At 35.2% G+C, this 24,534-nt stretch overlaps 4 protein-coding genes across 12 annotated transcripts; 2 read left to right on the top strand and 2 right to left on the bottom strand.

Annotated features, from left to right (window-relative positions):
- The first annotated feature begins 1,714 nt into the window (after positions 1 to 1,714).
- LOC140956893 (uncharacterized) lies at positions 1,715 to 4,367 on the top strand. Its single transcript, XM_073413819.1, has 3 exons — positions 1,715 to 2,347; positions 3,299 to 3,693; positions 3,830 to 4,367. The coding sequence occupies exons 1-3, from the start codon at positions 2,206 to 2,208 to the stop codon at positions 4,244 to 4,246; spliced, it is 954 nt and encodes a 317-aa protein (XP_073269920.1). The 5' UTR covers positions 1,715 to 2,205; the 3' UTR covers positions 4,247 to 4,367.
- Positions 4,368 to 5,373: 1,006 nt separating this feature from the next.
- LOC140956894 (uncharacterized) lies at positions 5,374 to 8,632 on the bottom strand. The gene is made up of 5 exons (XM_073413820.1): positions 8,194 to 8,632; positions 7,547 to 7,680; positions 6,722 to 6,869; positions 6,496 to 6,602; positions 5,374 to 5,801 (listed from the first exon to the last, which is right to left on the bottom strand). Exons 1-5 carry the CDS (start codon positions 8,477 to 8,479, stop codon positions 5,760 to 5,762), a joined length of 717 nt encoding a protein of 238 aa, XP_073269921.1. The 5' UTR covers positions 8,480 to 8,632; the 3' UTR covers positions 5,374 to 5,759.
- Positions 8,633 to 9,415: 783 nt separating this feature from the next.
- On the bottom strand, positions 9,416 to 14,072 carry LOC140956978 (calcium-dependent protein kinase 10-like). The gene is made up of 7 exons (XM_073413994.1): positions 13,260 to 14,072; positions 12,761 to 12,904; positions 12,512 to 12,664; positions 11,454 to 11,569; positions 11,040 to 11,207; positions 10,174 to 10,404; positions 9,416 to 9,954 (listed from the first exon to the last, which is right to left on the bottom strand). The coding sequence occupies exons 1-7, from the start codon at positions 13,903 to 13,905 to the stop codon at positions 9,781 to 9,783; spliced, it is 1,632 nt and encodes a 543-aa protein (XP_073270095.1). The 5' UTR covers positions 13,906 to 14,072; the 3' UTR covers positions 9,416 to 9,780.
- A 3,677-nt stretch (positions 14,073 to 17,749) lies between these two features.
- LOC140956957 (pentatricopeptide repeat-containing protein At1g74750-like) lies at positions 17,750 to 22,537 on the top strand. 9 transcript variants are annotated; one of them, XM_073413953.1, is made up of 4 exons: positions 17,755 to 17,913; positions 18,383 to 18,531; positions 19,404 to 19,470; positions 19,686 to 22,537. In XM_073413953.1, exon 4 carries the CDS (start codon positions 19,689 to 19,691, stop codon positions 22,269 to 22,271), a length of 2,583 nt encoding a protein of 860 aa, XP_073270054.1. In that variant the 5' UTR covers positions 17,755 to 17,913; positions 18,383 to 18,531; positions 19,404 to 19,470; positions 19,686 to 19,688; the 3' UTR covers positions 22,272 to 22,537. The 9 variants fall into 9 exon arrangements, with proteins under 9 accessions (XP_073270052.1, XP_073270054.1, XP_073270049.1 ...); XM_073413948.1 differs by having other exon boundaries at positions 19,404 to 19,511; XM_073413952.1 differs by having other exon boundaries at positions 19,401 to 19,470.
- Positions 22,538 to 24,534: the final 1,997 nt, after the last annotated feature.

Genomic DNA, 24,534 nt, shown 5'->3' with positions numbered 1-24,534 from the left:
ATATATATTTTATTTTATTAAAGTTGAGGACATGATAATAACCATGTAGGAAGGGCACCGACTTTTTCTTTTAACTTTACCCTTATGATATTAATATTACAATTTTGTTTTTTGTTTTTTTTTAAAAAAAATTTCAACACACACTTTTATTCTTATTTTTTTTATTTCAACAATTCAAATATCAATTTAGTCCCTCTATAATTTGTCAAATTTCACTTTAGTCTATCGATAATGATAAAAAAGACCGTACACACACGCATCACCTGTACAAAATAACTAGTATAAAATAAAGTCTTGGGATAGAACTAACAGCATGTTGGCCTTCTATATGTATAAATCTCAACTGAAAACCCAATCAAAGAGGCTACGGTCTTTCGCTTATCTGGCCTTAGGATAAGATTTATGGGCCTATTTTTAGGCCCTGATAGATAGAAAGAATATGGGCCGAAAGGAAATGGCCCATCAAAATACTTGTAAAAATGATCGGTTTGTCATTGTTACTATTATTGCCATAACTGTCAATACTAACGTTAATTACCAAATTTGGAATCGTGTAATGTCGCTTGTGTTTTATTAATCATCCCCACTCGGGAAGGGATACATTGGACCTGGCTTCTCGTTCCTTTCTCGATGCAACACTTTAACCAACATGTCCACTAGCAATGTGTACATGAACAATAAAAGAAGAACTCTTCGTTCCATTTATTTATTCACGTCAATCAATCTTAATTCATGTGTCGGAATAAAAATGCATATCTTAATTCATGTGTCGGAATAAAAATGCATATTATACATTGCGTTAACAATCAAATGTAGCGTATTATTTTAGTTTATCTCCATATTTATCACGATAGGAGCAATTTTTTTCTTTCAAGACAATGGAACTTGAAACTACTAGATAAATTTCGAGTTAACGCATTTAGTCATATAAATCAAACAATGTTTGACGGGCTTATCCTAAAAAATATTAATAGAAAAATCAAATTCATAATCATTGATCAAACATTCATATATTCCATGACGTATTACATGTCGACACGATCTCATCTAATTGACAGATGATGGCAAAGAATAGCAATTGCATTTTGAAGAAAACGAAGGGGTAAATATTATCAATCAATTTTTTATATATTATTATATATAAATAGCTAAATTGGTCTCTTTGTAATTCGAAGGGCCGACTAAAAAATCTTGTCCACGACGATTGGTTAAACAAGCCAAATATCGACAAAATAAATAATTTGCTACGATTTGCATGATTAAAAAAAAAAAAAATACAAAATGGTGGAGCAATACGTGGATCCAACAGTTGTATAAATTATAATTAAAAAAATAAAATAAATAAATTCCCATGCTATAATTCACATATTATTTTCGATTAATTATTACAGCAGAACTTATAAAACATTGTTAGTCAAATGATGCTCGCTGTAAATTTGTGATTATGTGTATAAATTAAGGATTTCAGTTATCTAATCTCTTACAATTTTTTTTAAAATAAATAATTAATTTTTTTTTTTGGTGTTAGCAACTAGGAAATCATTTAAATTTAACATAAATTTTAAAATGACTAATATTATATATATAACCCAATAATCTATAACTTTAATTATTTTATAATTTTTAAATAAAAAATTTAATAAAATAAAAATATATAATATAATATAAATAATAACCTATATATATGTATATATATGTGTATATATTTAGAAATGAATATCATGATTTGACTCATGATCAAACTGGCTTCGTCTGTCCTCCCATAATGGTACCGAGAATAGATTCAAAGAACCAGAGAAATTGATCTCCTTATTTATAGCTGCCATCGATTGTGGCTAACGCTTCTCTCTACATTCTTCACGAAGAACAACACATACTATTTGTTCCTTAATTTCTTCGAAAATAGAGCGATGAAAGAAATGATGGGAGTGATGAACAGAAGGTGTTCTCACACTTCTCACATCACAGCGATCATTATCACCAGCTTTTTTCGTCACAAAATATGTATCTCCTGATAGTTTGGCCAACCCTCAAGCCTACCGCCGGTAAAGGGCCTGCGATTTTTTTTCTTCTCACGGTAAAGTAAAGTAAAGTAAAATCAGCGGTGCCGATTGCCAAAAGTGGCAGATTCTTGAAATTTTCATAGTTGTTCTGTACTGCTGCTAGCTGTTCTCTGTAAAAATAAATAAATCTACATCTATAGAAATGATACTGCGTGGGGGGATGATCTGTGGTGGTGGTGGTCGTCGTGGCCCTGTTTCGAATCAGAAGCAGAAACTCAAAATTTCTTCTCTTGATCAGCCTTTTGATTCAATCTTTGCGTCAGCTTCGTCAAATCCTTTTACTGGTACGTGTTTACTGATTTTGGTGGTAAAATCTGCGTTGAATTCTGTTGAAGTCGCTTTTCCAAAAGTGGAGCTGATGAATTTATGTTTTTTTGACAACTTTTACTTGGTGATTGTTATGACTTATGTGTTAGTTTGGATAAAAATCTGGGAGCTAGCATTTGGGTTGCGTATGGTTCAATTCTCAATCTTAACAATATGATACTTATTTCTGCAAAGTTGGCGCCGAGAACGATTCTACGCCGTTTTTATTTTATTTTTTCGGTTTTTGGGTAATAGTTCTTGATTTTTTGTTATGTTTTTTGGTGTTTCTTATTTGTTGATTGGCTTTGAGACACGAAGGATCCTATTGACTCTCCATAAAAGTGAGAATGAAATGAAATATTGAACCTTCAAATGGATTGAGTCACCCACTAGTCCCAATTTCAGGGTCCGCTTCTACTTTGGAAGAGTTGCATAAAGATCCTAACGAGCTTTGTTTTTCTCCCTTACGCTTGCTTTGATTTTACTTCATTTTTATTGTTTAGATTGTTTTAGGTGAGATGTGATACGATTTTTGGTCATTTTATTTGGACCAGTAAGTGGCGACTTTACGTATATTAAGCGACTAAGCTCGTGTTACTGATAATTTACAAAAGAAATAAACTTGGGTGCCGATCCAAATTTTGGTGATTTTGTCTCCCTATTGGTGAGCTCCTGTATGGATGATATGACGAGTATCGAGTCTGTTGTTTTTTGAAGACATGTTCTTGTTTATGAGGGCAACAGAGTCTGTGCTAGGAAACATAATGTCATCTGTAGATGAAATGCCTGGTTTTTATGAACATAATGAAATTTGAGGATAACTTTCTTCGGAACCTCCGTTTTAGTGACACGCCATGATCATTGTTATTGCTGTTGTTTTCTTGATATGAGTCAGTATACATTGCGTTGCTGATTGAGTTCTGTTTCAGGCTCAGGGGCCATGGTTAATTTTGGAGCTTTTGGTGTGAACATGTCTGGTAACTTGTTTCGTCGATCTTTCGACCAAGAAGAGATAAGTGGAGATGAGCACTTGGATGAGTATCTCAATCATCCCGAGAAGAAGAGGCGTCTTACGGTTGACCAAGTTCAGTTTCTTGAAAAGAGCTTTGAGGCTGAAAATAAACTCGAACCTGATATAAAGAACCAGCTCGCTGTGGAGCTCGGCTTGCAGCCTCGGCAGATTGCAATATGGTTCCAAAACCGCAGGGCTCGGTTGAGGACAAAGCAAGTAGAAACTGATTATGAGACATTATTCGAAAAATATAATTGCCTGAAAACCGATTACGATAACCTTCTCAAGGAGAATGAAAAACTCAATTTACAGGTGACGATTCTCGATCATTTCTAAGTGTTCTTTATTTAAATGAGAAATGCAGAAGCTACATATCTGAACAATTTATGTTTAAACATTGTTATATTTCATAGTCGCATGCTCGTGGTGATACTAGTTTGCCGTGCAGGTTATTCACCTTAAAGAAAATCTTAATGCTAAAGAAAAAGAGAAGGAAAACTCTCAATCTTGCGACGTGAAAGGGTTGCCTGAATCATGGATTGAAAAACCAATTTCTGCTACGGTTTCTAAAGACGAAGGATCCACAGTGTTGACGGTGGCATGTATGAATGAAGATCAAAGCGAAGCCAGAAGTGATTCAAGTACTGGTACAGATGGCCTATGTTGCAATAATGGGACTCGCTCTTTGCTTTTGGAAAAAGGTGATTCTTCTCTAGTTTTTGAACCTGATCAGACGGATTTTTCAGATGAATCTTTGCAACTTGGTTACAACTCTCCAAAGATCGAAGAAGGTTACTGCCACACCCTCACTGCAAACTCATGGTTTCCGATTGAAGACCATGGTTTTAGTTTCTGGTCATATTGAGTTCCGCCTGTGTGTATATTTATTTTCTTCCTTCACTTCAAGCTTCTTTATGGCAGTATATGAAAGTACATTTGACAATATTTGTACTTGTTTCGTTTTCTAGCTATGTTTGAAACAGCTACTACCGTATTGTACTCTTGTTTTGGCACAGTCTTTGTGGATTGGACTCGTTTAGAAACTGATTTTGATGACAAATGAGAGTACTAATTCGTGACGAGCATTTCGATCCTGTGTTGAAATATCAGTATGTTCTATGTTCTTCAAATTCTTTCTCCCGATGAATCTTGTGGAGGAAACGGCGATATACTGCGCCCTACCGCAAAAATTGTGGCGCACAATATTGAGTTTATATTGCTTGGTAAAGAGAAATAAAATAAATCTGGAGCCACTATTTACATACATGATATCGGCCAATTTCTTTTACCACTATTAAAAATACTGTTTGAAAGACCTCCCAAGATCCTATTTCCATTTAAGCCCAAAAGTAAGAATTTCCAGTTGAGGTGCTACTCTAGTTGGAGACTTTAGATGAGCTAAGAACATATAGGGAAAAAAGCACCATCGATTGTGGCATGTGACTTGGAAAACATAATGTGACCATATAGCATAGATTACTAAATACACTTTGGTTACTGCCTTTTTTTTTTTTAGTTTTTTTGAGTTTGGTGAAAGATTTATTACAATTGGTGTTCGAACCCGATACTTCATCTCAAACTTGAGATTTTGGTATCTGATGCCACTTTGGTTCTACTTGACTATATTGAATTTGGTGACAACTGGCTAATTGCAGATTAAATACTTAGAAGTATCATTTCTCAGCTTATGCTTGTCAGCACAATGGGACTTTATTTTATTCCGACTCGCATGTGATTTTAATAGGAATTAATTAATGTGGAGTGAATCGGGATCCAACTTAAACAGAAACAGTCGATTTATTTGTCATCCTTTTATCTTTATTTTCCAAAATTCGAAATTACACAACGAATCAGATTTAAATATTTGAACTTACAAATTCTTATCGTGGCTGATTATAAACAAGCTCTTGGAGCCATCTTAGATATTAATCTTTTTCGTATTCAAAAAATCAAACTCAAATCAGTCTAAAATGTTTTCAGTATAATTCCAACTGAATCTGAACACAATTTATTTATTCAATAGCTCGCAAAATAATTTTCAAGGTCAAGAGTTTATGCATGCATATTGTACGCAACCTAAGCATTGAACGTAGCCTCTACGATAAGATTGGAATGATACAAAGAATATTAGCATGACGACGGGGCGTTAACCTTGTCCCGGATCCAACTCATTGAAAGTGCTAACTCAACTTTTGGATATGATGCTTATCTTCATCAGAACAACTTCAATAGAGAATATTCTATGTTATCTACAAATTTGAAGCTACACTTTGTCCGTAGATACAGTTGGGTAAGCAAACCATTGACATGCCTTTTGACACTTTAAATTGGATATACATTTTATGAAATGGAAGATGAAGCCTACACAACTCCAAGAATCAAAATCTGAAATTGTCCTTCAAGTAACATACCATTTCTTGCTGCACCGTAGCACAAAAATGTGATCAGATGGTATTCAGTCATATCTATGGGGTTTGTAAAGGTATTTTATCAGCTATTCTCATATACAAGTTATGAATAACATATATCTCTGAAATAAATATAAGACCATTTAAGCAATGCGTGCATTTCGACTGAAATCCCGAGTAGAGATATCTATTGGCAGGTATGTAACACAGAAACACCCTAAGGTTTGGTCCATTGGCATGAACCCATCAGGTTTATGCAGTGGCGGAGCCGCCAATGTAAATAATGTATGATTAGGTTCGATAAAAGCTATCGGTTGAAACCACTTTTTCCAAAAACTTGATCTTGGGCTGTAATATGCAATACATAGGTGTTGAAGACCGGGATATCCAGAATTAATATTCAACATTTACATGTATAAGTTGGTGCACCACCCAAGGCCAACTTAATGATATGTATGGGGATTGTGTTCCACATTTACCTTTCGGGCTCTGCTATCATGTTGAAACTACTTTCTTCAAAAGTTATGGCGCAGACAACAATTTTATACTCTGACACTAACTATGAATCTCATAGATCACACTCGTTCTACTGATAGGGGAGATAGAAGGAAAACTAAATCAAACGCGACCTTTTCACTACACCTTGAGTTAAGCAAGACGAAAACGTTCAAGCGTTATAGGAGTAAGGAATTCTAAAGAAACTTACAATCAGACACAAGAGGATGCAACCAGTTGCACCAGGGAACAAAGCATACCAAAAGTTCAAATGATGAAGCTTAATGCCATCAATGAAAAGTAATGGCAAGCTTGCAGCTGAAAACCAAAAGAAAAAAACTCAGTCTTAGCAGTTCAAGAACTCGTAAATGTAAGAGAAATGTCGTCGTTTTTCAGGAAAAAACGTGCTTAGGAGAGTTTATTCATAAAAATATTGCCTGGTGGATGTATTGCACGAGTGCAAATCATGAAGGCTAAGGCAGAAGCAACAGCAGTGCTCCGAGCTAGCCAACCTGGACCGAAAACCGAGAATGCCAAAACACCTATTGCTGCACAACCAATTTGAGCCACAAATACATTGTATTTCTGCGAAAGGAGGCCAATATTTAATGAAAATAACTACCACGATTCAAGGAAACCAGAGTTTTGTAAAGCCAGCGAATTACTAGTTATATAGAGTTTGATGTCAAAATCGATTTGAGATTCATAAAACCCTTTTGATGACTATGTAATCTAGGTTCCTCTATTCAGTCCCGGAGTCAGAATTTCACATAGGAAGGGCAAATTTAGAGGGGAAAATCATATTTTTATATACACATGATAAACAGAAATACATAAGCCTATAGAACGATATTAAAAATCAAAACATTTAGAGGGGAAAATCATATTTTTATAAACACATGATAAACAGAAATACATAAGCCTATAGGAAAGGTTGGGAGGGAAAGGGAGCAATCATCTTTGCCAGCCACCCTTAGTTCTACCGTTATTTGTGTGGCCGTTTTCTTAACCTTTTGGGTATGCAATGTGAAAGGAAAGAACACCCTATCACAATGGTCGAAGTTAAATCCTTAACTGAAGCAACATAAGACAACATTCTGAAAGCTACAATACGGAAAAAGGTAAATACACGTAGTATTGGTATTACCAACAGCATGATTTTTCCACATTCCTTCATTATAACAGTGCCACAAGACGTAAAGGGCTGTCAGCCAGAGTTTTAGGCATTCGAATAGAAAGAAAAGAAATCAAAGGCTGCATACCCTGGCACCAGGAGAAGAAGGGGTGGCAAATAGAACCGCACAAACCGCTCCTAGTGGCGCAATTGTGATCGAAACGCCTTTGGGTGCAAGCATTTGATCCACCTTTCCCAATATAGCCATGGCTGCAAATGCCCCTGTCCAGTATAAAGCCCCACCAAATCATAAATTAATAACTTTCAACCACTAGAGCAGCTCAAAAAGCTCGAAATCAGTAGTTCATACTCGCCTAGCAATTGGATAAGAACAAATTTGAAGGCGTGACTTTTGTTAACAACAAACTGCACATATATCAAAGTTTAGACAGTACTCTACCCGGTATAAAATACCTTATAAACTAAACAACTGCTTTTGTTGACGAACCAAGATTTTGAGTTCGGGAACTGGGATTAACAGCTAATACTTGATAAAATAAAAATTCTTAAAGTGTGAGCAATATATTTTAAGCAAGTCATATAAATTATTGTTTTTATCAATTAAATTAGCAATTTTCCCCCATCCCAAGGCTCCTTCCATGAACTTTAAATAGAACTAGCTAGCCACAAACAATTTCGTCCCACGTTTATGTATAAGAAAAGAGAGAAAACCCATATTCACACACAATACAGCTAAAAGAAACTTGTAAATAAGAAAGGGAACACAACTTGTACCTGCAGAAGGCCAAACTATATCACTGAGGGAAGGAGCTTTGGAGCTCTTCTCAGGCGTCCAGCCATCCCACATTGGCGCGGCCACATTGCTTGATGATGAAGTTACACACAGCCCTCCTCTCTTTAGCCCTTTTGTACTTAGAAAACTATAAAGATTCTTGTCTTCTCTCCCGGCGGTTGAATTACAAGGAAAAAACAATTTGTGGGTTGTTGGCAGAAAAGTTTTTGACAACAACGGATGATTAATCGGGGCATGACTCGTTTGAATTTGCATACCCATCATCATCGTTTGTTGATTGGTTGAATTTCGAAAAGATTAGATTTTTATTGCAGATTTGTCTTCTTAATGCATATGATATATCTCATTCGGATCACAAAAAAGTGAGACGGGTCCTTCGGAGAGGACGAAAGGGTAATGGCCCAATGGATGACCAGCTCAGCTGCCACTGCCAGCGTCCACAAGTGCAATTTTTTTTCCAAGTTCATCGAACAAATACAAGAAGAACAAACTATTTATTTACTAATAATTAATTTTAAATTCCACAGGTATGGCAACTTTTATATTTTTAAATAAGAAGACTCATTAGAAAACAATTTTTTTGAGAATAATAAAAAATATTTTTAGGGATAAATATATATAGGCGTATTCAATATCTTAAAATCATATAAGAAATTTTTAACAATATTTTTTGGTGATCAAATATAATATTTATTATCTTAAATTTATTTTATTATATATTTTTTAATGTCCATTAGATGATATTTTTTATATAAAAAAATTCGTGTGTGCACGTGAAAAATGTGTCCGTCGACAGTTGATAGACTCTAAACTTAGACAAATTTGTGTGAGACGGTCTCACATGACATATTTTATGAGATTGATATCTTATTTGGGTCATCCATGAAAAAGTATTACTTTTTATATTAAGAGTATTACTTTTTATTGTGAATATCAGTAGATTGATACGTCTCACAGATAAAAATTCGTGAGACCGTCTCACAAGAGACCTACTCCTAAACTTAAGAATTGGTGTATCTTTACATCGCCTTTTTGACTTTCCGAATTTACCACCAACTTATCAAAATTCATTTTCTTGTTATTGTTTTAGACTTTTTCATTTAAATTAATTAAATAAAAATAAAATATACATATAACTTATTTCACATATGGGTACACAAAACAACGAGCCCAACATTTCTCAACTAAAGAAGTACAGAGAGGTGAACAAAAGTCGAAATTCCAATATCCTATGGAACATTTACACAAGTTGAACAATCATATTCCAAATTCCACACATTTCTAATCAGCATTTTTCAACTAAAGAAATGTCTCAAATTACAAAGGGATATCAGAAACCAAAGAATACATGATCCTACACATTCTACAAACAAAAACAAGATTACACAATCGTCCCGGAAATCTCATTCTGTACTAAATATCTTCCACATTAAACAACCACGCACGTCTGAGTAGTCCGAATATTTTCTTGTGTCTATACCTTCTCCGAAACTTCGAATGTCAAGAAGTAAGAGATGTTGGATTCAACAAGACCACCGGGAAGAGAAAATATCACAGTTTTGAAAGTTTTAAACCACCACAGATTGACCGGTAAGCTCATCCCGAAGTTGCAGAGACCCATCTTTCATCAGATTAACACTTAAGCTTTTGAACCTTTCTCTTGAATACTGCCGGGACGCCTTTCTCCAATCCGTTCCAGTTTTCATCATCGCAACAAATTCCTCGTAATTAATTTGACCGTCCTGTGACATACAACAGCTGGTTGTCAACAGAATCCTACGACTATGACAAGATGCCGAGTTCAAAATTTTTCTAATTTTGGTTATTCAATAAGTATTTTGGAAATAAAATGCAAAAATGGTTTTGACTAAAGAAAAACGTATCATGAACTCAAAGCTTTTTGGTGTGAGGTAATTTGATTGATTAGAGAAAGTATGGTAAGATTCAGTCAAGAATCTAACCTTGTCCGTATCAACCTCTCGCATTATGTCATTGAGCACATCAAAATCAGTTTCGCCTGTTTCATCAGCCAACGCTTCTCGTAGTTCATCTACTTCAATATAGCCACTACCATCTTTATCAAAGAACATAAAAGCTCGGCGGAAATGCTCATCGTTTTCTATCCGCTGTAAGTGAATGGTAACTGCAACAAATTCCCCATAGTCTAAGACTCCATTTCCGTCAACATCAGCCTGCGAAGAAATTCACACAATGATTCTTTTTACGGGAACTTGGGAAAAATTCAAGGTGTGGAGCAAAGGGACCTACCACCAGACAAGCATCTACTAGCCACAGCTAAATACTATTTTTCTTGGCTGTGCTATGCTTACCGAGAAATACCAAGTGGGCATCTTGATTCTAGTTGAATTACATAGAGTCTATTTGATTCAAAGGCAATCAATACATTATTTGATTCAATGACGATCAATGCGTCGATCATATTTAGCGTAGCAGTTATTTAGAGGGGATTTCTATATCAAAAAACCCAAAGTTATTTGATTACACCAACTTCCGAAAAATTGCTTTATCCACTCTCAAAGAACTTTATTCCAGTATCAACTTATCATTCCAAAAAATTCTACAACCACATTTTCAAATTTTAAAACCTATCTATCCATCACATTAAAATGTAAAAAAATCAAGTTCATCCTCAAACAACAAACTATCGTGTATCTTCCAACGTTCTCATCAAAGACACCAAATCCAAAAACTTGACAAAAACAGGTTTTGAAGTATTCGAGTTTGATATAACTGAAGTCAGGCCAAACATCAACAATGCTCTGTATCACCAAGTAAACTTTGAAATTTGAAGCATAAAGATATTTACCACATCCATTAGCAACTTGATCTCAGGCTCAGCAAGCTGAGAACCCACCTTCCGCAGACCAGCTTTAAGTTCTTCGTATGTAACCCTCCCATCATTGTCAGTATCCATCAATGCAAACATATCCCTCATTACTTCTACTTCTTCCACAGACAAGTGTTCAGCAATAACCTACAAAGTTAATAATTAAGAAATACATAAAAATGAAATTAAATAATTTGGCAGGCTCTCTACAAAAAAGATCATCAAACAAAGTGTATCGTGAAATTATGTAGCAAGAACGCCGGTCATCGTCAATGATTACCAAAAAACATTGTAACCTTTCATGTTGTAATTAATTCCTCACGAGGAAAATTTCCGTTTAAAATAGAAAGTGCCAAGTTGCAGAGAGAAATTGAATATATGCTTAACAATTACCCGCAATGCTTTCTTCTTGAATCTATTCATCCCAGAAAACTGCCTGAGCCTCGCCCTCACAACATCTCCCAATGGAACATTTGAAGCCTTTTTCGCATGTTGTATCCAGGGGTGGTCTAAACAAAACAATTAAGGAAACAACTTAAATAAACAAACATGTTTCGAGGAGAAACTCGCTCTCCATTTGCATGATACAGAAAAGTTTATGCTTCAACAACGAGACACAAAAATTCACAATATGTCTTATCGCCCCATGTGCAACCGAATTGTCTCACACAAATCATCTATATTCCAATTATGCCATTACTACTTCTTATATTCCAGTCAATAACAGGCCTAATTGCCAGATTCCTAGATGATTCATATCAAATAGAATCATTTTTTATCCCAAGACACATATATTGGATTGCCCACATTTTTTAAAGCAGCTAACTCCTATCTGCAACTAAAGAAATTCACCCAAAACCAAATAAAACAGTAAATATACTGACTGTAATTGTTAATTCACGCTGTTCGACCTTTTTTCTCATTCATTTACTGTCAATCAAGAAATAGCACTCCCAGATCAATGCCTGAGCCTGAGACATACAAATGAAGGCTATAATCTGACGATTTCTTCACACTTTCTGCATCTTTATTTCAAAGATAAAGAAATCTGGGAGCTGACAGTTGCATGCTCAACACCCCCTCTTGACCCCACCCCAAACAAAAAATAGTAAAATTGTCTTTTCTGGGGGGTATAAAACTTTGGTTTCTGAAGTCACAGTGGGTACAGACTAGTTTGAAGTTTAAGTGGGTCAGACCCATCACAGAGAAGCTCTCACAGCATCGGCCATTGCATTCACAAGACAGAATTTGTTCATGAGGGATCTGGTGGCCACTGTTATTATTTGTATTACCACTAATCAAATTAGTCCAATTTTCCACACTCTAAGCCAAAACCATGTTTCAGTCCTGACTCCTGCCACTCCTTCCTTGGCATGTAATGTGTAATGCACTGTAATCACATAAAAAAAATAAACAATAAATCACAGAAGCAGAGTACAGAACTAACTAACCAAGTACTTGTTGGGCAGTCAGACGTTTTTTAGGATCTGGTTCCAGCATCTGCCTAACAAGGCTTTTGGCACTTTCAGAGACTTGAGGCCACGGTTCCCTTTTAAAATCAATCACTCCTCTTAAAATTGATAGTGCCACACCTTGTTCAGTTTCTGCATCAGATAATGAAACGCGGATCCATTAATTTAGTGAATGGAGGCTATGAAACTCAGATTCCAAGAGAAAAAAAACACTTGAAAGAAACAAACCTGCCCAAAATGGAGGAACGCCACACAACAAAATATAAAGAATCACGCCAGCACTCCAAACATCAACTTCAGGTCCATAACTTCTCTTCAAAACCTCCGGTGCCATATAGTATGGACTTCCCACAATTTCAGAGAATCTTTCACCTGAATTAAAACTTTTTATTTGTTTTTGTAACAGATTCGTCATACAGATACACTATTCCTAAAAACTAAGAGCCTTCTAGTTGAAAAAGCAGGTATTAAAGATTCTTTCAAGAAATTAATTAATACAATAAAAACCTCTCACAAATAAGTCATTAACTTCGAAAAGTTCCATCTCAAACCGGCATAAAAATAGTTTCGTCTTAAAATTTTAGGGGAAAAAAAATAAAAACTACAAGAGCAAAAGAAAGGCAGGACTTTTCGATATATTTGGAGAAAAAATACATCAGCAATTAGCATACTCTATCAAGCAGAACATACACAATTCTAATAGTTTCCAGAAAAAGCCAATTCTTACCAGGCTTGAAAAATACAGACAACCCAAAATCAATAGCCTTGAGCGCAGAATTCTCCTTCTTATTCGCAAACAAGAAATTCTCCGGCTTCAGATCCCTATGCATAACACCATTCTGATGACACATCCCCACCACCTCCGCCACCGTCTTAGCAACCCCAGCCGCGGCCCTCTCACTGTAATGCCCACGAGCCACTATTCTATCAAACAACTCCCCACCCTCACACAACTCCATCACCAAATGCACCGCCTCTTCATCCTCGTACGTTGCCCGTAGCTTCACGATGTTCGTATGCTCCGGCAGACTAGACATAATCGCCACCTCACGGCGCACGTCTTCTATGTCCACCGCCGTTCGAAGCTTCTTCTTTGAGATTGACTTGCACGCGAGAGCTTCGCGCGTCTCGCGGTCGGTGCACAGATAGGTGATACCGAACTCTCCACGGCCCAGCTCGCGACCGAGAACATACTTGTCAGATATCTTCGTCTGAGGGATAAAATCTTTGAGTACACGGATCGGACTCGGGGATTGGGCGTAGGGATTAGGAAAGCGTTCGCGATTCTTTTTCTTGGGTTTTGGAGTTTGAGATTTGGAGGTTTGGGGCGAGTCTCTTTCTGAGGACTTTATGCAGGCGTTGCAGTTTCCCATGGTGAACAGTTACCATCCAGCAGTAGTTAGATAGGAGAAGAAGCCGTCGTCCAGGCTGTGCTGCCGTCAACGGCGGCGGTTGGTGCTTGTGGAGGAGAATAGCTGCAGTGTCGAACTGTAGTAGCCAGAAGGTGAAGTGGATTGATCGGACGGAAGGAGAAATTTGGTATTTAAGAAATAAGATTGTTTTAATATATTTTTAAATATATTTTTTATTATTTTAATTAAAAACATCAAAATTGAGAATGATTGCTTATGATTTTATGCAACCACGTTTGTTGTGATATTGCTTAAAGTTCAAATCACATAAAAAAAATTAATTTAATTTAATTTTTTTTCGATCCACTTTTGAAAATTATTTTTTTAACTAATTGATTGTCATGTGTTTAAATTTTTATAAAATTGATAACTTTTTTATGCGATAAAATTTAAAAATTGTTATAATTTTAATATCGATTTAACAATTACTTATTAATACAACATATACACTCATAAGTAATCAAATACGGAGTCCACGAAGAGAGTTTTGTGTGTTTTTAAAACTTATATTATATTATGCGTTAATTTCTACTTAATTTAATTGAATTCCAAAAGTTGGTCTGATTTCGATCTTCGAAAAATGATTATTTATCAAACACTACTGATTTCTGATTTTTTTTAACTTTTCATTTTTTGTTTGTTCATTTTTTAATTTTCATCAATTTTTATAATTTAGAAATTAAATATATTTACAAAAATATAATCTTTTCCAAGACAGGAAGAACATAAGTGAAATTAAATGGCCGTTGGGTTTCTTTTCTAAAAAGAGGGTTCAATTAATTTCCATTTGCGTTTGTCAAAGCTGTCACACTCTCGTTTAATGAAGCTTGGACTTTTGTACGTCCTCATAATTACTATGGGTTTTTTTTATTAATTTAAAAATAAAAAATATTTTTGTATTTTTTACAAAAATATTTTTTATTTTTAAATTAATAAAAAAAAAACCCTAATTACTAGAGCACCCAAAAGATATTCAATTGTGTATTATTAATGCTTCTTCATTTTTTTTTGTTAGAGTGAGTCTCATGTGAGATCGTCTAACGGATCTTAATATGTGAGACGGGTCAAACCTACCAATATTCACAATAAAAAGTAATACTCTTAACATAAAAAGTAATACTTTTTCATGGATAACCCAAATAAAAATCCGTCTCACAAAATACGACCCGTGAGGCTGTCTCACACAAGTTTGTCTTTTTGTTATCTATACTACTTTATTAAATTTGAGACACTTAGAGTAACTAATTTTGATGTCATGATCTGTTTTAATAATTATATATATTAATAAAATGTTAAAATTTTATTGTAAGTTATGTGTAGTTCATTAGATAGAGTTATTGTTTGTTGGAGTTTAAGCTATATGTTCAATTCTTATTGAGGTTATTTTTTTTCTTTTATCTTTCAATTTATTTTTTAATTTTTATATCAAAATTACAGTATAGTTCGTCACTATTTCTTATAATTATATTTTGATCCTCGTTTAAATATAAATCAAATAAATTATAAATCACTAGTTATTATCAGTATTCCCTTCGATATTGTGTCTTGCGGTTGGAAACAAATTGAAGGCAGAAGGGAAGCATGCTTCCAGGAAAAATCTGCAATGTGGGAACAAATGGTCCCAATGTATAATAATAAGTGGACTCGATTTTTCTTTTAAAAAAAATTTGGATATGTATTAATTAATAAATTCACAAATTACCAAAATTAATTAGCTTCTGACACAGATATGGAATAAAAATTCTACATTTTATTAAAAAATTTACATATTAAAATAATATTTTTCATCTTATCAACCAACAATTATCAAGTTCAATTACATAAATGGGTTTTCAGATATATATATATTTTTAAGATAAGTTTTGATCTATGGTACCGTTTGGTTCTTTATATTATTTATCCATATTTTTATCTAATCTAATCTCATGTTTGATGCACCATGTTATTTATTCATCTACCAATCGTTTATATTACATCTATCAAATCATCAATAATTTATCTTATATGAATTAAATAATTGAATTGAAATTACAATATCATCTTTAATAAATAATATTATAAAACGATAATATCATATTAACTCAAATTTAATCAATATTTTTGAGTCGATAAAGAGTCGAGAAAACTGTTACCATTAACATTTATACCCCATATTTTTTTTCTAAATTTGTAATGTTGATGTAAAACGAACTATAAAATCGAGATAATGTCAATTTTTCAAAAATATAAAAAAGGGACGTGCATTTGATAAAAGGACGATATTGCTCCATTTGTCGTGCTTTGAGGGAGAATTAATCAATTTTGTCCTTTTAGCTTCCCCAGCTCATTCTCAAGTCTAAAGCCTTGATATTTTTTGAGTTGTTCTACCGTGAGATTTCAAATTTTTTATAGTTAATTTTGTTTATATTTATAATAAAAATAATAATTTTTTACATAAAAAATAAAAATAATTTCACGAATGACTCAAATAAAATGTTTCACAAAATTGATTTAGATCGTTTTACAAGAGTTTATGTGTTATTCTTTACACTTTATCGTCGTTTGAAGTTAAATATTAAATAGTAATATCTAAATAAATAATACAAAATCATTGATAAATTATAGTTTGTTGGATTTGATCAATTATATTTGAAATAAAGATGATAAATTATCATTTTGTCATTTTTAATAATTTATAAAAAATTAATAATATTATTTATAAATATTAATATTGTAATTTAAATTCAATTATTTGATTGTCGTACTATATATAATCAATGATTTGATTGACGTGATATATAAATAATAAGTAGATAGATAAATAATATGACAAAGTTACATTAAAATAACATATGTATATATTTTTCTGTGTGCGATTGATCACAGCAATTATTCAACAATTAAACAATATATGACGTCGTTTTCATATTAAGACATTGAACACGTTTTTGATTCTTTAATTAATATAAGGTGACTTGTTAACCACATCAAACCAACGTTTCCTTCAACTCGTTAGACATGGTCAATTATTACTTTGCGGTCACGCACCTGAATATATTCGACAAATCCTTATATATATATATATATAAAATAAAAACGTTAGACGGGCCACTCACCACCTACTGTCCAGATGATTTATTTATTTTTAACTAAACAAAAATTACTTTAAATCGGATACAAACTCAAAATCAATTACATAATTTTACACTCTCTACTATTCAAATTGATTGAAATATGTCAAAAAAAAATTTTTAAAAAAATTAACGAGTAGGTCTCTTGTAAGACGGTCTCACTAATCTTTATCTGTGAGACGGATCAACCTTAACGATATTCACAATAAAAAGTAACATTTTTTCATGGATGACCTAAATAAGATATCTGTCTCAAAAAATACGACCCGTGAGACCGTCTCACACACGTTTTTGCCAAAATTTATTTATATATATGTGTGTGTGTGTTACATTAGACGGCTTCTCAAAATCGAGGCGATAAACGACCGTCTAGCGCCTAGATAGTGTCTTTTACAACACTCTAAAACATGGAAATTATATTATTATTTAGTTTTTAAGATATTTTTTTCTTCTTTTTCCCTATTAAATGTTTTTTTTTGAGAAAAATCCTACTACAAAATTTTTACATTGGAAATTAAGTTTTCACCATTATATTACTCGTAACATATACAAAAGATATATATATATATATATATAATTTTATTTTTATCATTTTATAAATCGATTTTGAATATTATATCGAAAAAAATTTATGAATGGAAAATAAATTAAAAAAAGTGGGGTCAAAGTAAAATAAAAGTTACAGTGTCTTTTCCACGGTCCAGCTGCAGCCCCGTTTGCTTGGAAACTCAATAGGTCTGTCTACACGAACGGAAGAATAAACCACAGCCGCCACTTCAGCCCTACTTGCATTCTTTCCAGCAATTTTTCTTATGTTTTTCATCCGCTCCTTGAATATTCTCTGATACTTGATTTTAAGGTACTTTGATATGCAACTCAGTTTTGATTCTTGGGTTTACTTCCATTTGACTTGTGAATGTTGTAGGTTTTTTACTGGCTGATTCGAGCTGTAATGGTTACTTATTCTCTCTTTGAAGTTGCTTTCTGGTCTTTTATATGGTTCTTGAATGTGGGGTACTGTTGTTTTCGTGTTTGCTTTGTCATGAAACAGAGATTTTTGTAAGCCATCGTTTTGGTTCATCCTCCGTTTATGGTTTGTTCAGGAGTGAATGGTGATTTGGGATCACTGTTAGAATCATTTCTTAGTTGTTTTAGAACGTGGGTTGCTCTTGATTTTGAGTATAATTTGGTAAATATTGAAATCTTTCCGTCCTTTGTTACTCTTTACGACACCAATTGCATTTTCATCGAGGGGGAACCAAGATACGTTCGAATCATGGTTTCCTTGAGGAATTTTCGTCTTTGGAATGCCTTTGACTCTTTTACAGATGGAGAGGGGGGCCGGGAGGGCTATTGCATGGCAGCTCCCCCATATATTTTCAACACCAGTATGATATCTGATGAAAAATATATTTAGCCATTTCAGCATTTTAATTTCGTCCTTTGACGGAAACGTATGGCTATACCACTGCTTTGGGTTAGACACTTTTGCATATTTTTTGTACTTGACGTGCTAAGTTTGAAAATGCAAGTCTGTACCCCCCTCGAATGTGATCTTTTAGGGTAGTGATTTTCCTTAATATGAATTTTAGTTTCAAAGTTCAGGTGGATGGTGACGATGAATGCCGAATTGGAAATGTTTGAAGGTAACCCGACATTAAAAAGACAATTTGTATAGTAAAATACATTCATTTTTCAGAAATACACCGTCTCATTCTTGATAATATTTATTCTATGATGACAATTATTTCTTGTGCTTGTGCTACAAATATTCTTTTTTTTTTTGTCTTTTGACCGAATTTGATTTTCTTGGCGAATATTGCTCAAGAAACTCCTTTACTCGAGTCTATGATAGGCCATGTCCATTTTGTGAAGTTTTAATCTTTGGGTGACACTCCAAGCTGTCAATTTCAAATGTCTTGTTACTTTTGCCTTTCCTTCAGCTACTAAAATAAAATACATTAATGAGTTGCTAATAGGATAACAAAGATATCTGTCTGTGTTCTTTAAGTAAATAACTGGTGCCTAGTTTATTGTATGTCTTTTGAATGAAACTTGTATATCCATAGGGTTTCCAAAATCATGGGAATCCTGATGTTTGTGCAACTTAATGATTTGTTGCACGTTATCTAGAGATGGGCATTACATCATGCCTTCAATTTTTCCTTTATTTTATGATTTGTCTTTCTTATCACATAAGTTTGTTATTATAGATATCTGAGCTATTCTTCCATATGAATACCTTGAAACCTGCTGGTATTGGCTTTTGGGTTCCATGCATCTCAGCGATTTTTCATGGGCATTTACAGATTATAAATCTTCTCGTGTCCAACTTTTTCTTTGCAGAAGATGCCTCACTTCTGTTGCCTAACCCTCTTGGTTGAACTTTGAGTACCAATTTTATTGGTCGACCGTGGTAAAATTTGATCTTTGTGTGTCTACTGATAGACTCAATAGGTATTGATACCTGTGTTTCAATATGTAAATTGTATCATGTTATTTAGTCTTAACTCCTCTGATTGCCACGAGTACATGTCACTCACTGACTAAGTGGAAAGTTAGCATATTCATTTCCGTTTTTGCTCTTTGGAATCGAGATTAGTTGTTAATTTTTTACAACTGAATCTACAGATAATGATACGTGCGAAACAGCTTGGTACACTATCCCAATCTGCCAGATCCCTTTTCTTCAATGGATCACGATGTAGTGCAGGGGATGGAAATTCTTGCACTTGCTCTGACGATGAAATGTGTACTTCTAGAAGACCCATCAGAGCAACCGTGCAACATTCACATGTGGTATCCCCATTTGTATCAAAATCTTCGTTAGGAGTAGGTTTGCTTACTTCAATTGATTCGAGAAAAGAAGTAAACGTAGTTCCTGAAAATGTCTCTCCCCCACGAGAAATTCCCATCTCCCGATCATCGGATAGATCTAACCATGTGAGTTACGCAGATGGCTGCGAAGAAAAGAATGTGGTTCATTCATCTTCTCCCGTTGCGGATCATTTTATGAAGGCTGGTATTGCAGCAGTCAATCTCTTATCCGACTTCGTAAATTATAGAATTCCCTTGACTAATGGGAGTGCAACTCTCAGCACGCCTTGTAACTCTATGGTTGATTGTACCAAGCCAATTTCTAATACAAGATCTGAAAATGTGAAAACCTCTAGAAAAGATAAAGTTTATGGAAATTCGTCAGCTCGGCCGGCATCTGGGTCGAACTCTCTGAGTGCCTCTTATGGAACAAAAGTTGGAGCTGGTGAATCAGTTTTAAACAAAGGAGAGAACATTTTGTCGAGCAATGGGTCAGGGAATTTCACGGAAACTGATGGAATATCTTCAGAGACACAGGACAGGAAAAAGTCAGTTCCTCAAAGGTCAAAAGCACATTCAAACCGCTTCATTCCAAACAATAAACAACAAGGAGGCAAGTTTACCGGTAACATGTCTGAAGGGTTCAACAGGACAGTGAGAGAGACTAAAGTAATTAGGGGAGCTCCTGCGGCTAGACAATATTCTAATTCTAGTCACGTGGTTGAAAGTGTGTTGCACGTTTTACGACAGTTCAAATGGGGTCTTGCTGCGGAAGAGGCTCTTACAAAGCTTGACTGCTCAATAGATGTCTACCAGGCAAACCAGATTCTCAAGCAGCTTCAAGATTTTAATGTGGCTCTTGGTTTATTCTACTGGTTGAAACGACAACCTGGATTCAAGCATGATGGGCATTCATACACCACCATGGTGGGCATTCTTGGCCGGTCTAGACAGTTTGGGGCAATAAACAAACTACTTGATCAGATGGTTGGTGATGGGTGCCAGCCAAATATCGTTACTTATAATCGTCTTATTCACAGTTACGGCAGGGCGAATTACTTAAAGGAAGCTATGGGCGTTTTTAACCAGATGCAGAACAAGGGGTGCAAACCAGACCGCGTGACATTTTGTACGCTTATTGATATCCATGCAAAAGCGGGGTTTCTTGATGTTGCCATTGACATGTATCAGAGAATGCAAGAAGCGGGGCTTTCTCCCGATACTTTCACTTATAGCGTGATCATCAATTGCCTAGGGAAAGCTGGCCACTTGGCAGCAGCACATAAGCTATTTTACGAGATGGTTAATCAAGGTTGTGTGCCGAACTTGGTGACGTTTAACATTATGATTGCATTGCAAGCAAAGGCGAGGAATTACCATGGTGCCCTACAGCTGTATCGGGAGATGCAGAGTGCTGGATTCGAGCCCGACAAAGTGACGTACAGTATAGTTATGGAGGTTCTTGGACACTCTGGCTATCTGGATGAAGCTGAAGCTGTTTTTGTAGAAATGAAAAGAAAGAATTGGGTTCCAGATGAGCCTGTTTACGGTCTTCTTGTTGACTTGTGGGGAAAGGCGAGTAATGTGGAGAAGGCTTGGGAGTGGTATAATGCGATGCTTAATGCAGGTTTACGCCCCAATGTACCAACTTGTAATTCTTTACTTAGTGCTTTCCTCAGAGTACACCGTCTTCACGATGCGTATAACTTACTTCACGGCATGCTTGGCTTTGGCTTAAATCCTTCCTTACAGACCTACACCTTACTTCTAAGTTGTTGTACAGAAGCACAAACATCATTCGATATGTCATTTTGTGGTGAGTTAATGACTTTAACCGGCCATCCTGCACACATGTTCTTACTCACCATGCCTACTCCTGGACCTGATGGACAGAACGTGCGTGATCACGTGAGCAAGTTTCTTGATAAGATGCATAGTGAAGACCGGGAAAGTAAGCGGGGACTTGTGGATGCGGTGATTGATTTCTTTCACAAGACAGGGCTTAAAGAGGAAGCTGGGTCAGTCTGGGAAGCGGCAGCACAAAAGAACGTCTACCCCGACGCAGTGACAGAGAAAAGTTCCCGATATTGGCTGGTAAACCTGCATGTTATGTCAGAAGGAACGGCAGTGACTGCACTTTCAAGATCCCTTGCTTGGTTTCGCACGCAATTCCTCGTTTCTGGTATTTGCCCCAACAGAATCGATATCGTAACAGGTTGGGGACGACGAAGCAGAGTGACAGGTGCCTCCATGGTGAGGCAGTCAGTGCAAGAATTGCTGGAAATGTTTCATTTCCCGTTCTTTACAGAGAACGGTAATACTGGGTGCTTTATCGGATGCGGCGAGCCTCTCAATCGATGGTTGCTTCAATCTTATGTCGAGCGGATGCATTTATTGTAAGTCTTAACTGAGTTGAATAAATATGTAATCGCCAGTTTTGTGACGAGGAAACTTTGATTATTAGGAGGTTGGTTGCCATGTGATGGATGGGCTTTATTATTCGAATTTTGGTCGGCGAAGTTGAAATGTATTTATTTGATTTTGTGAATTCGTAGGCCTGTCTATCTCGCAGCCTGACTATTATTTAGTACAATGTAACTGCTTTAAATGTTTCAATTATCTATAATATACTAGCGTAATGCGAATTACATGGCGCACATGCGTTACGATTGATGCCGAACAATGATCGAAGACACAGATTTTCATTAGCACAATTATCAAGACTTCCCTGCTGTCAATTAACTTCTGACAAGAACGATAAGGCATCTATTAATTATCACTTCCATTCTTCCAAGCCATTCAATTTACACCAGAAGTTTGCTCCAAGAAATCAAGATTTCATTGATTTGGATTCTTTTATTTCTTGATATGAGAAATGACCTTGAGGAGTGGTAATGTCCAGTCCTGCGCAGCGTGTAGGTACCAAAAGAGGAGGTGCACCACACATTGCCTCCTTGCCCCGTATTTCCCTGACGACCAACCAAAAAGCTTTACCAAAAGAGGAGGTGCACCATCAAGAAAAATGCAAGAACCATCAGCTCGTCATATGTTTCATGAATCAGATAGAATGACTGAAAAAAAAAAGAAAAATCTTAAAGATCAAATATGTTGCCGACATGTGGGCTGTGTATCTGGTATATGGACGTTTAGCGAAAATAGCACTACTCGATTACCAAGTTCGAGTCCGAGGCAGACCTTGAAGCTACTCTGGTACTACTTGCACATTATCAAGAGCAGGATCAACTTATATGTAACATGATACTCTCATAATATTGATCCACTTCATGCTGATGCCACATTATATCATGTTACACCGCAAGTCTCATATTCTGGTGAAAATTGTTCTGGCGCCGAAGAAAATAACGCTGTCAATTCTGCGTGGCTTCGACAAATGAAAAGTATTGATAGGAATAATTACAATACCAGTTCAACAACAATGCAATCAGAGTCAACTACATCACAGCCTATGTCCATTCAGAAAGAAACAACTCAACATTTTGGCGAGATGCATCAATTTTGGACGGCATCGATGACAGTAAATCATACATCGGCTCCAAGAAAATGTACGAGTCCAGGTAAAGTGATCAAATCCAAAAATTAGATAGTGTTTGATGCTCAGTACAGTCAATGGCACATCCAAAAACGTAAAATGATAAAAATGAGAGATTATGTAGCTAAATATGAAATATAATATGCAGCATGGAATCATCAAGTAAAAACTCGAGACAGGCTATTGATCAAATGGTTGAAAAGGAACTCAAGAAAGCTGCAACATGTTTTACCCTTGGTCGTGTCTGACTGATGGAGTAAAGAAACCGACTAGTCTTCTTTTCATATGTCGTTTAGGTTCCTATTGTTAGGGTCATAAGGTTACGGGGCTTTTTTAGTTACTCTTAATTCTTTAAGAGATTCCTACAAGTAAAGACTTGGAGAAGGGGATAGGAAAGTATAATAGATACGAGTTGGTTAGAGTTGAGGGGCAGTTAATTCTCTTTTTCTTGAATGTTAAGCAGTAGCTTGTGCTAGGGTTGTATAGAAACATTTATACGGGATGAGCGTATGTTACACTGTAAGGTTTTTGTTTTGTATAAGTTGGTGGATATATCATCTCACTTGGAAACAAAAAATATGAGATCAATAAATACTTTTTTATTTTGTAGTGAGATGATAGGCCGATCATCTTATACAAATACAATGGAGTTAGAACTCTCGATGTAGCATAGACTCGCTCTCTTTGGATGTTGTTTTCCTTTCGTTCATCAGAATACATTCAACATATTTCACTTTAGAGAAATAGTTTTTTTTCATCCATTATCTTTACCATTTTTTGTTTTGGTCCACTAACTTGTCAAAATTTTTTTTTTTCGGTACCTTATCTTTTCATATTCGGCTATTTTGGTACATTCTCTCTTGGAGTTGTCAATTTTCACCGAAAAATGCTGACGAGATGATGGATGAAGCTGATGTGGCTAAAAAATTGGGCATTTCTTGATTTTTTGCCAACTAGGACGTCACTTAATAGGGAAAATATTTTTTGGTGCAGTAAATGTTTGTCATTTTTTTTGTTTTGGTCAACTAAATTTTCAGTTTTTGGTTTTGATACAATAACTTCTGAATTTCGACTATTTTGGTCCATCTACGATTTAAATTTTCAATATTTGCC

Source organism: Primulina huaijiensis, chromosome 14, assembly GCF_012295235.1.
Source record: "Primulina huaijiensis isolate GDHJ02 chromosome 14, ASM1229523v2, whole genome shotgun sequence".
Taxonomy (NCBI): domain Eukaryota; kingdom Viridiplantae; phylum Streptophyta; class Magnoliopsida; order Lamiales; family Gesneriaceae; genus Primulina; species Primulina huaijiensis.
Note: the sequence above shows the minus strand (reverse complement) of the source record. Positions and strands in the feature narration are given on the sequence as shown.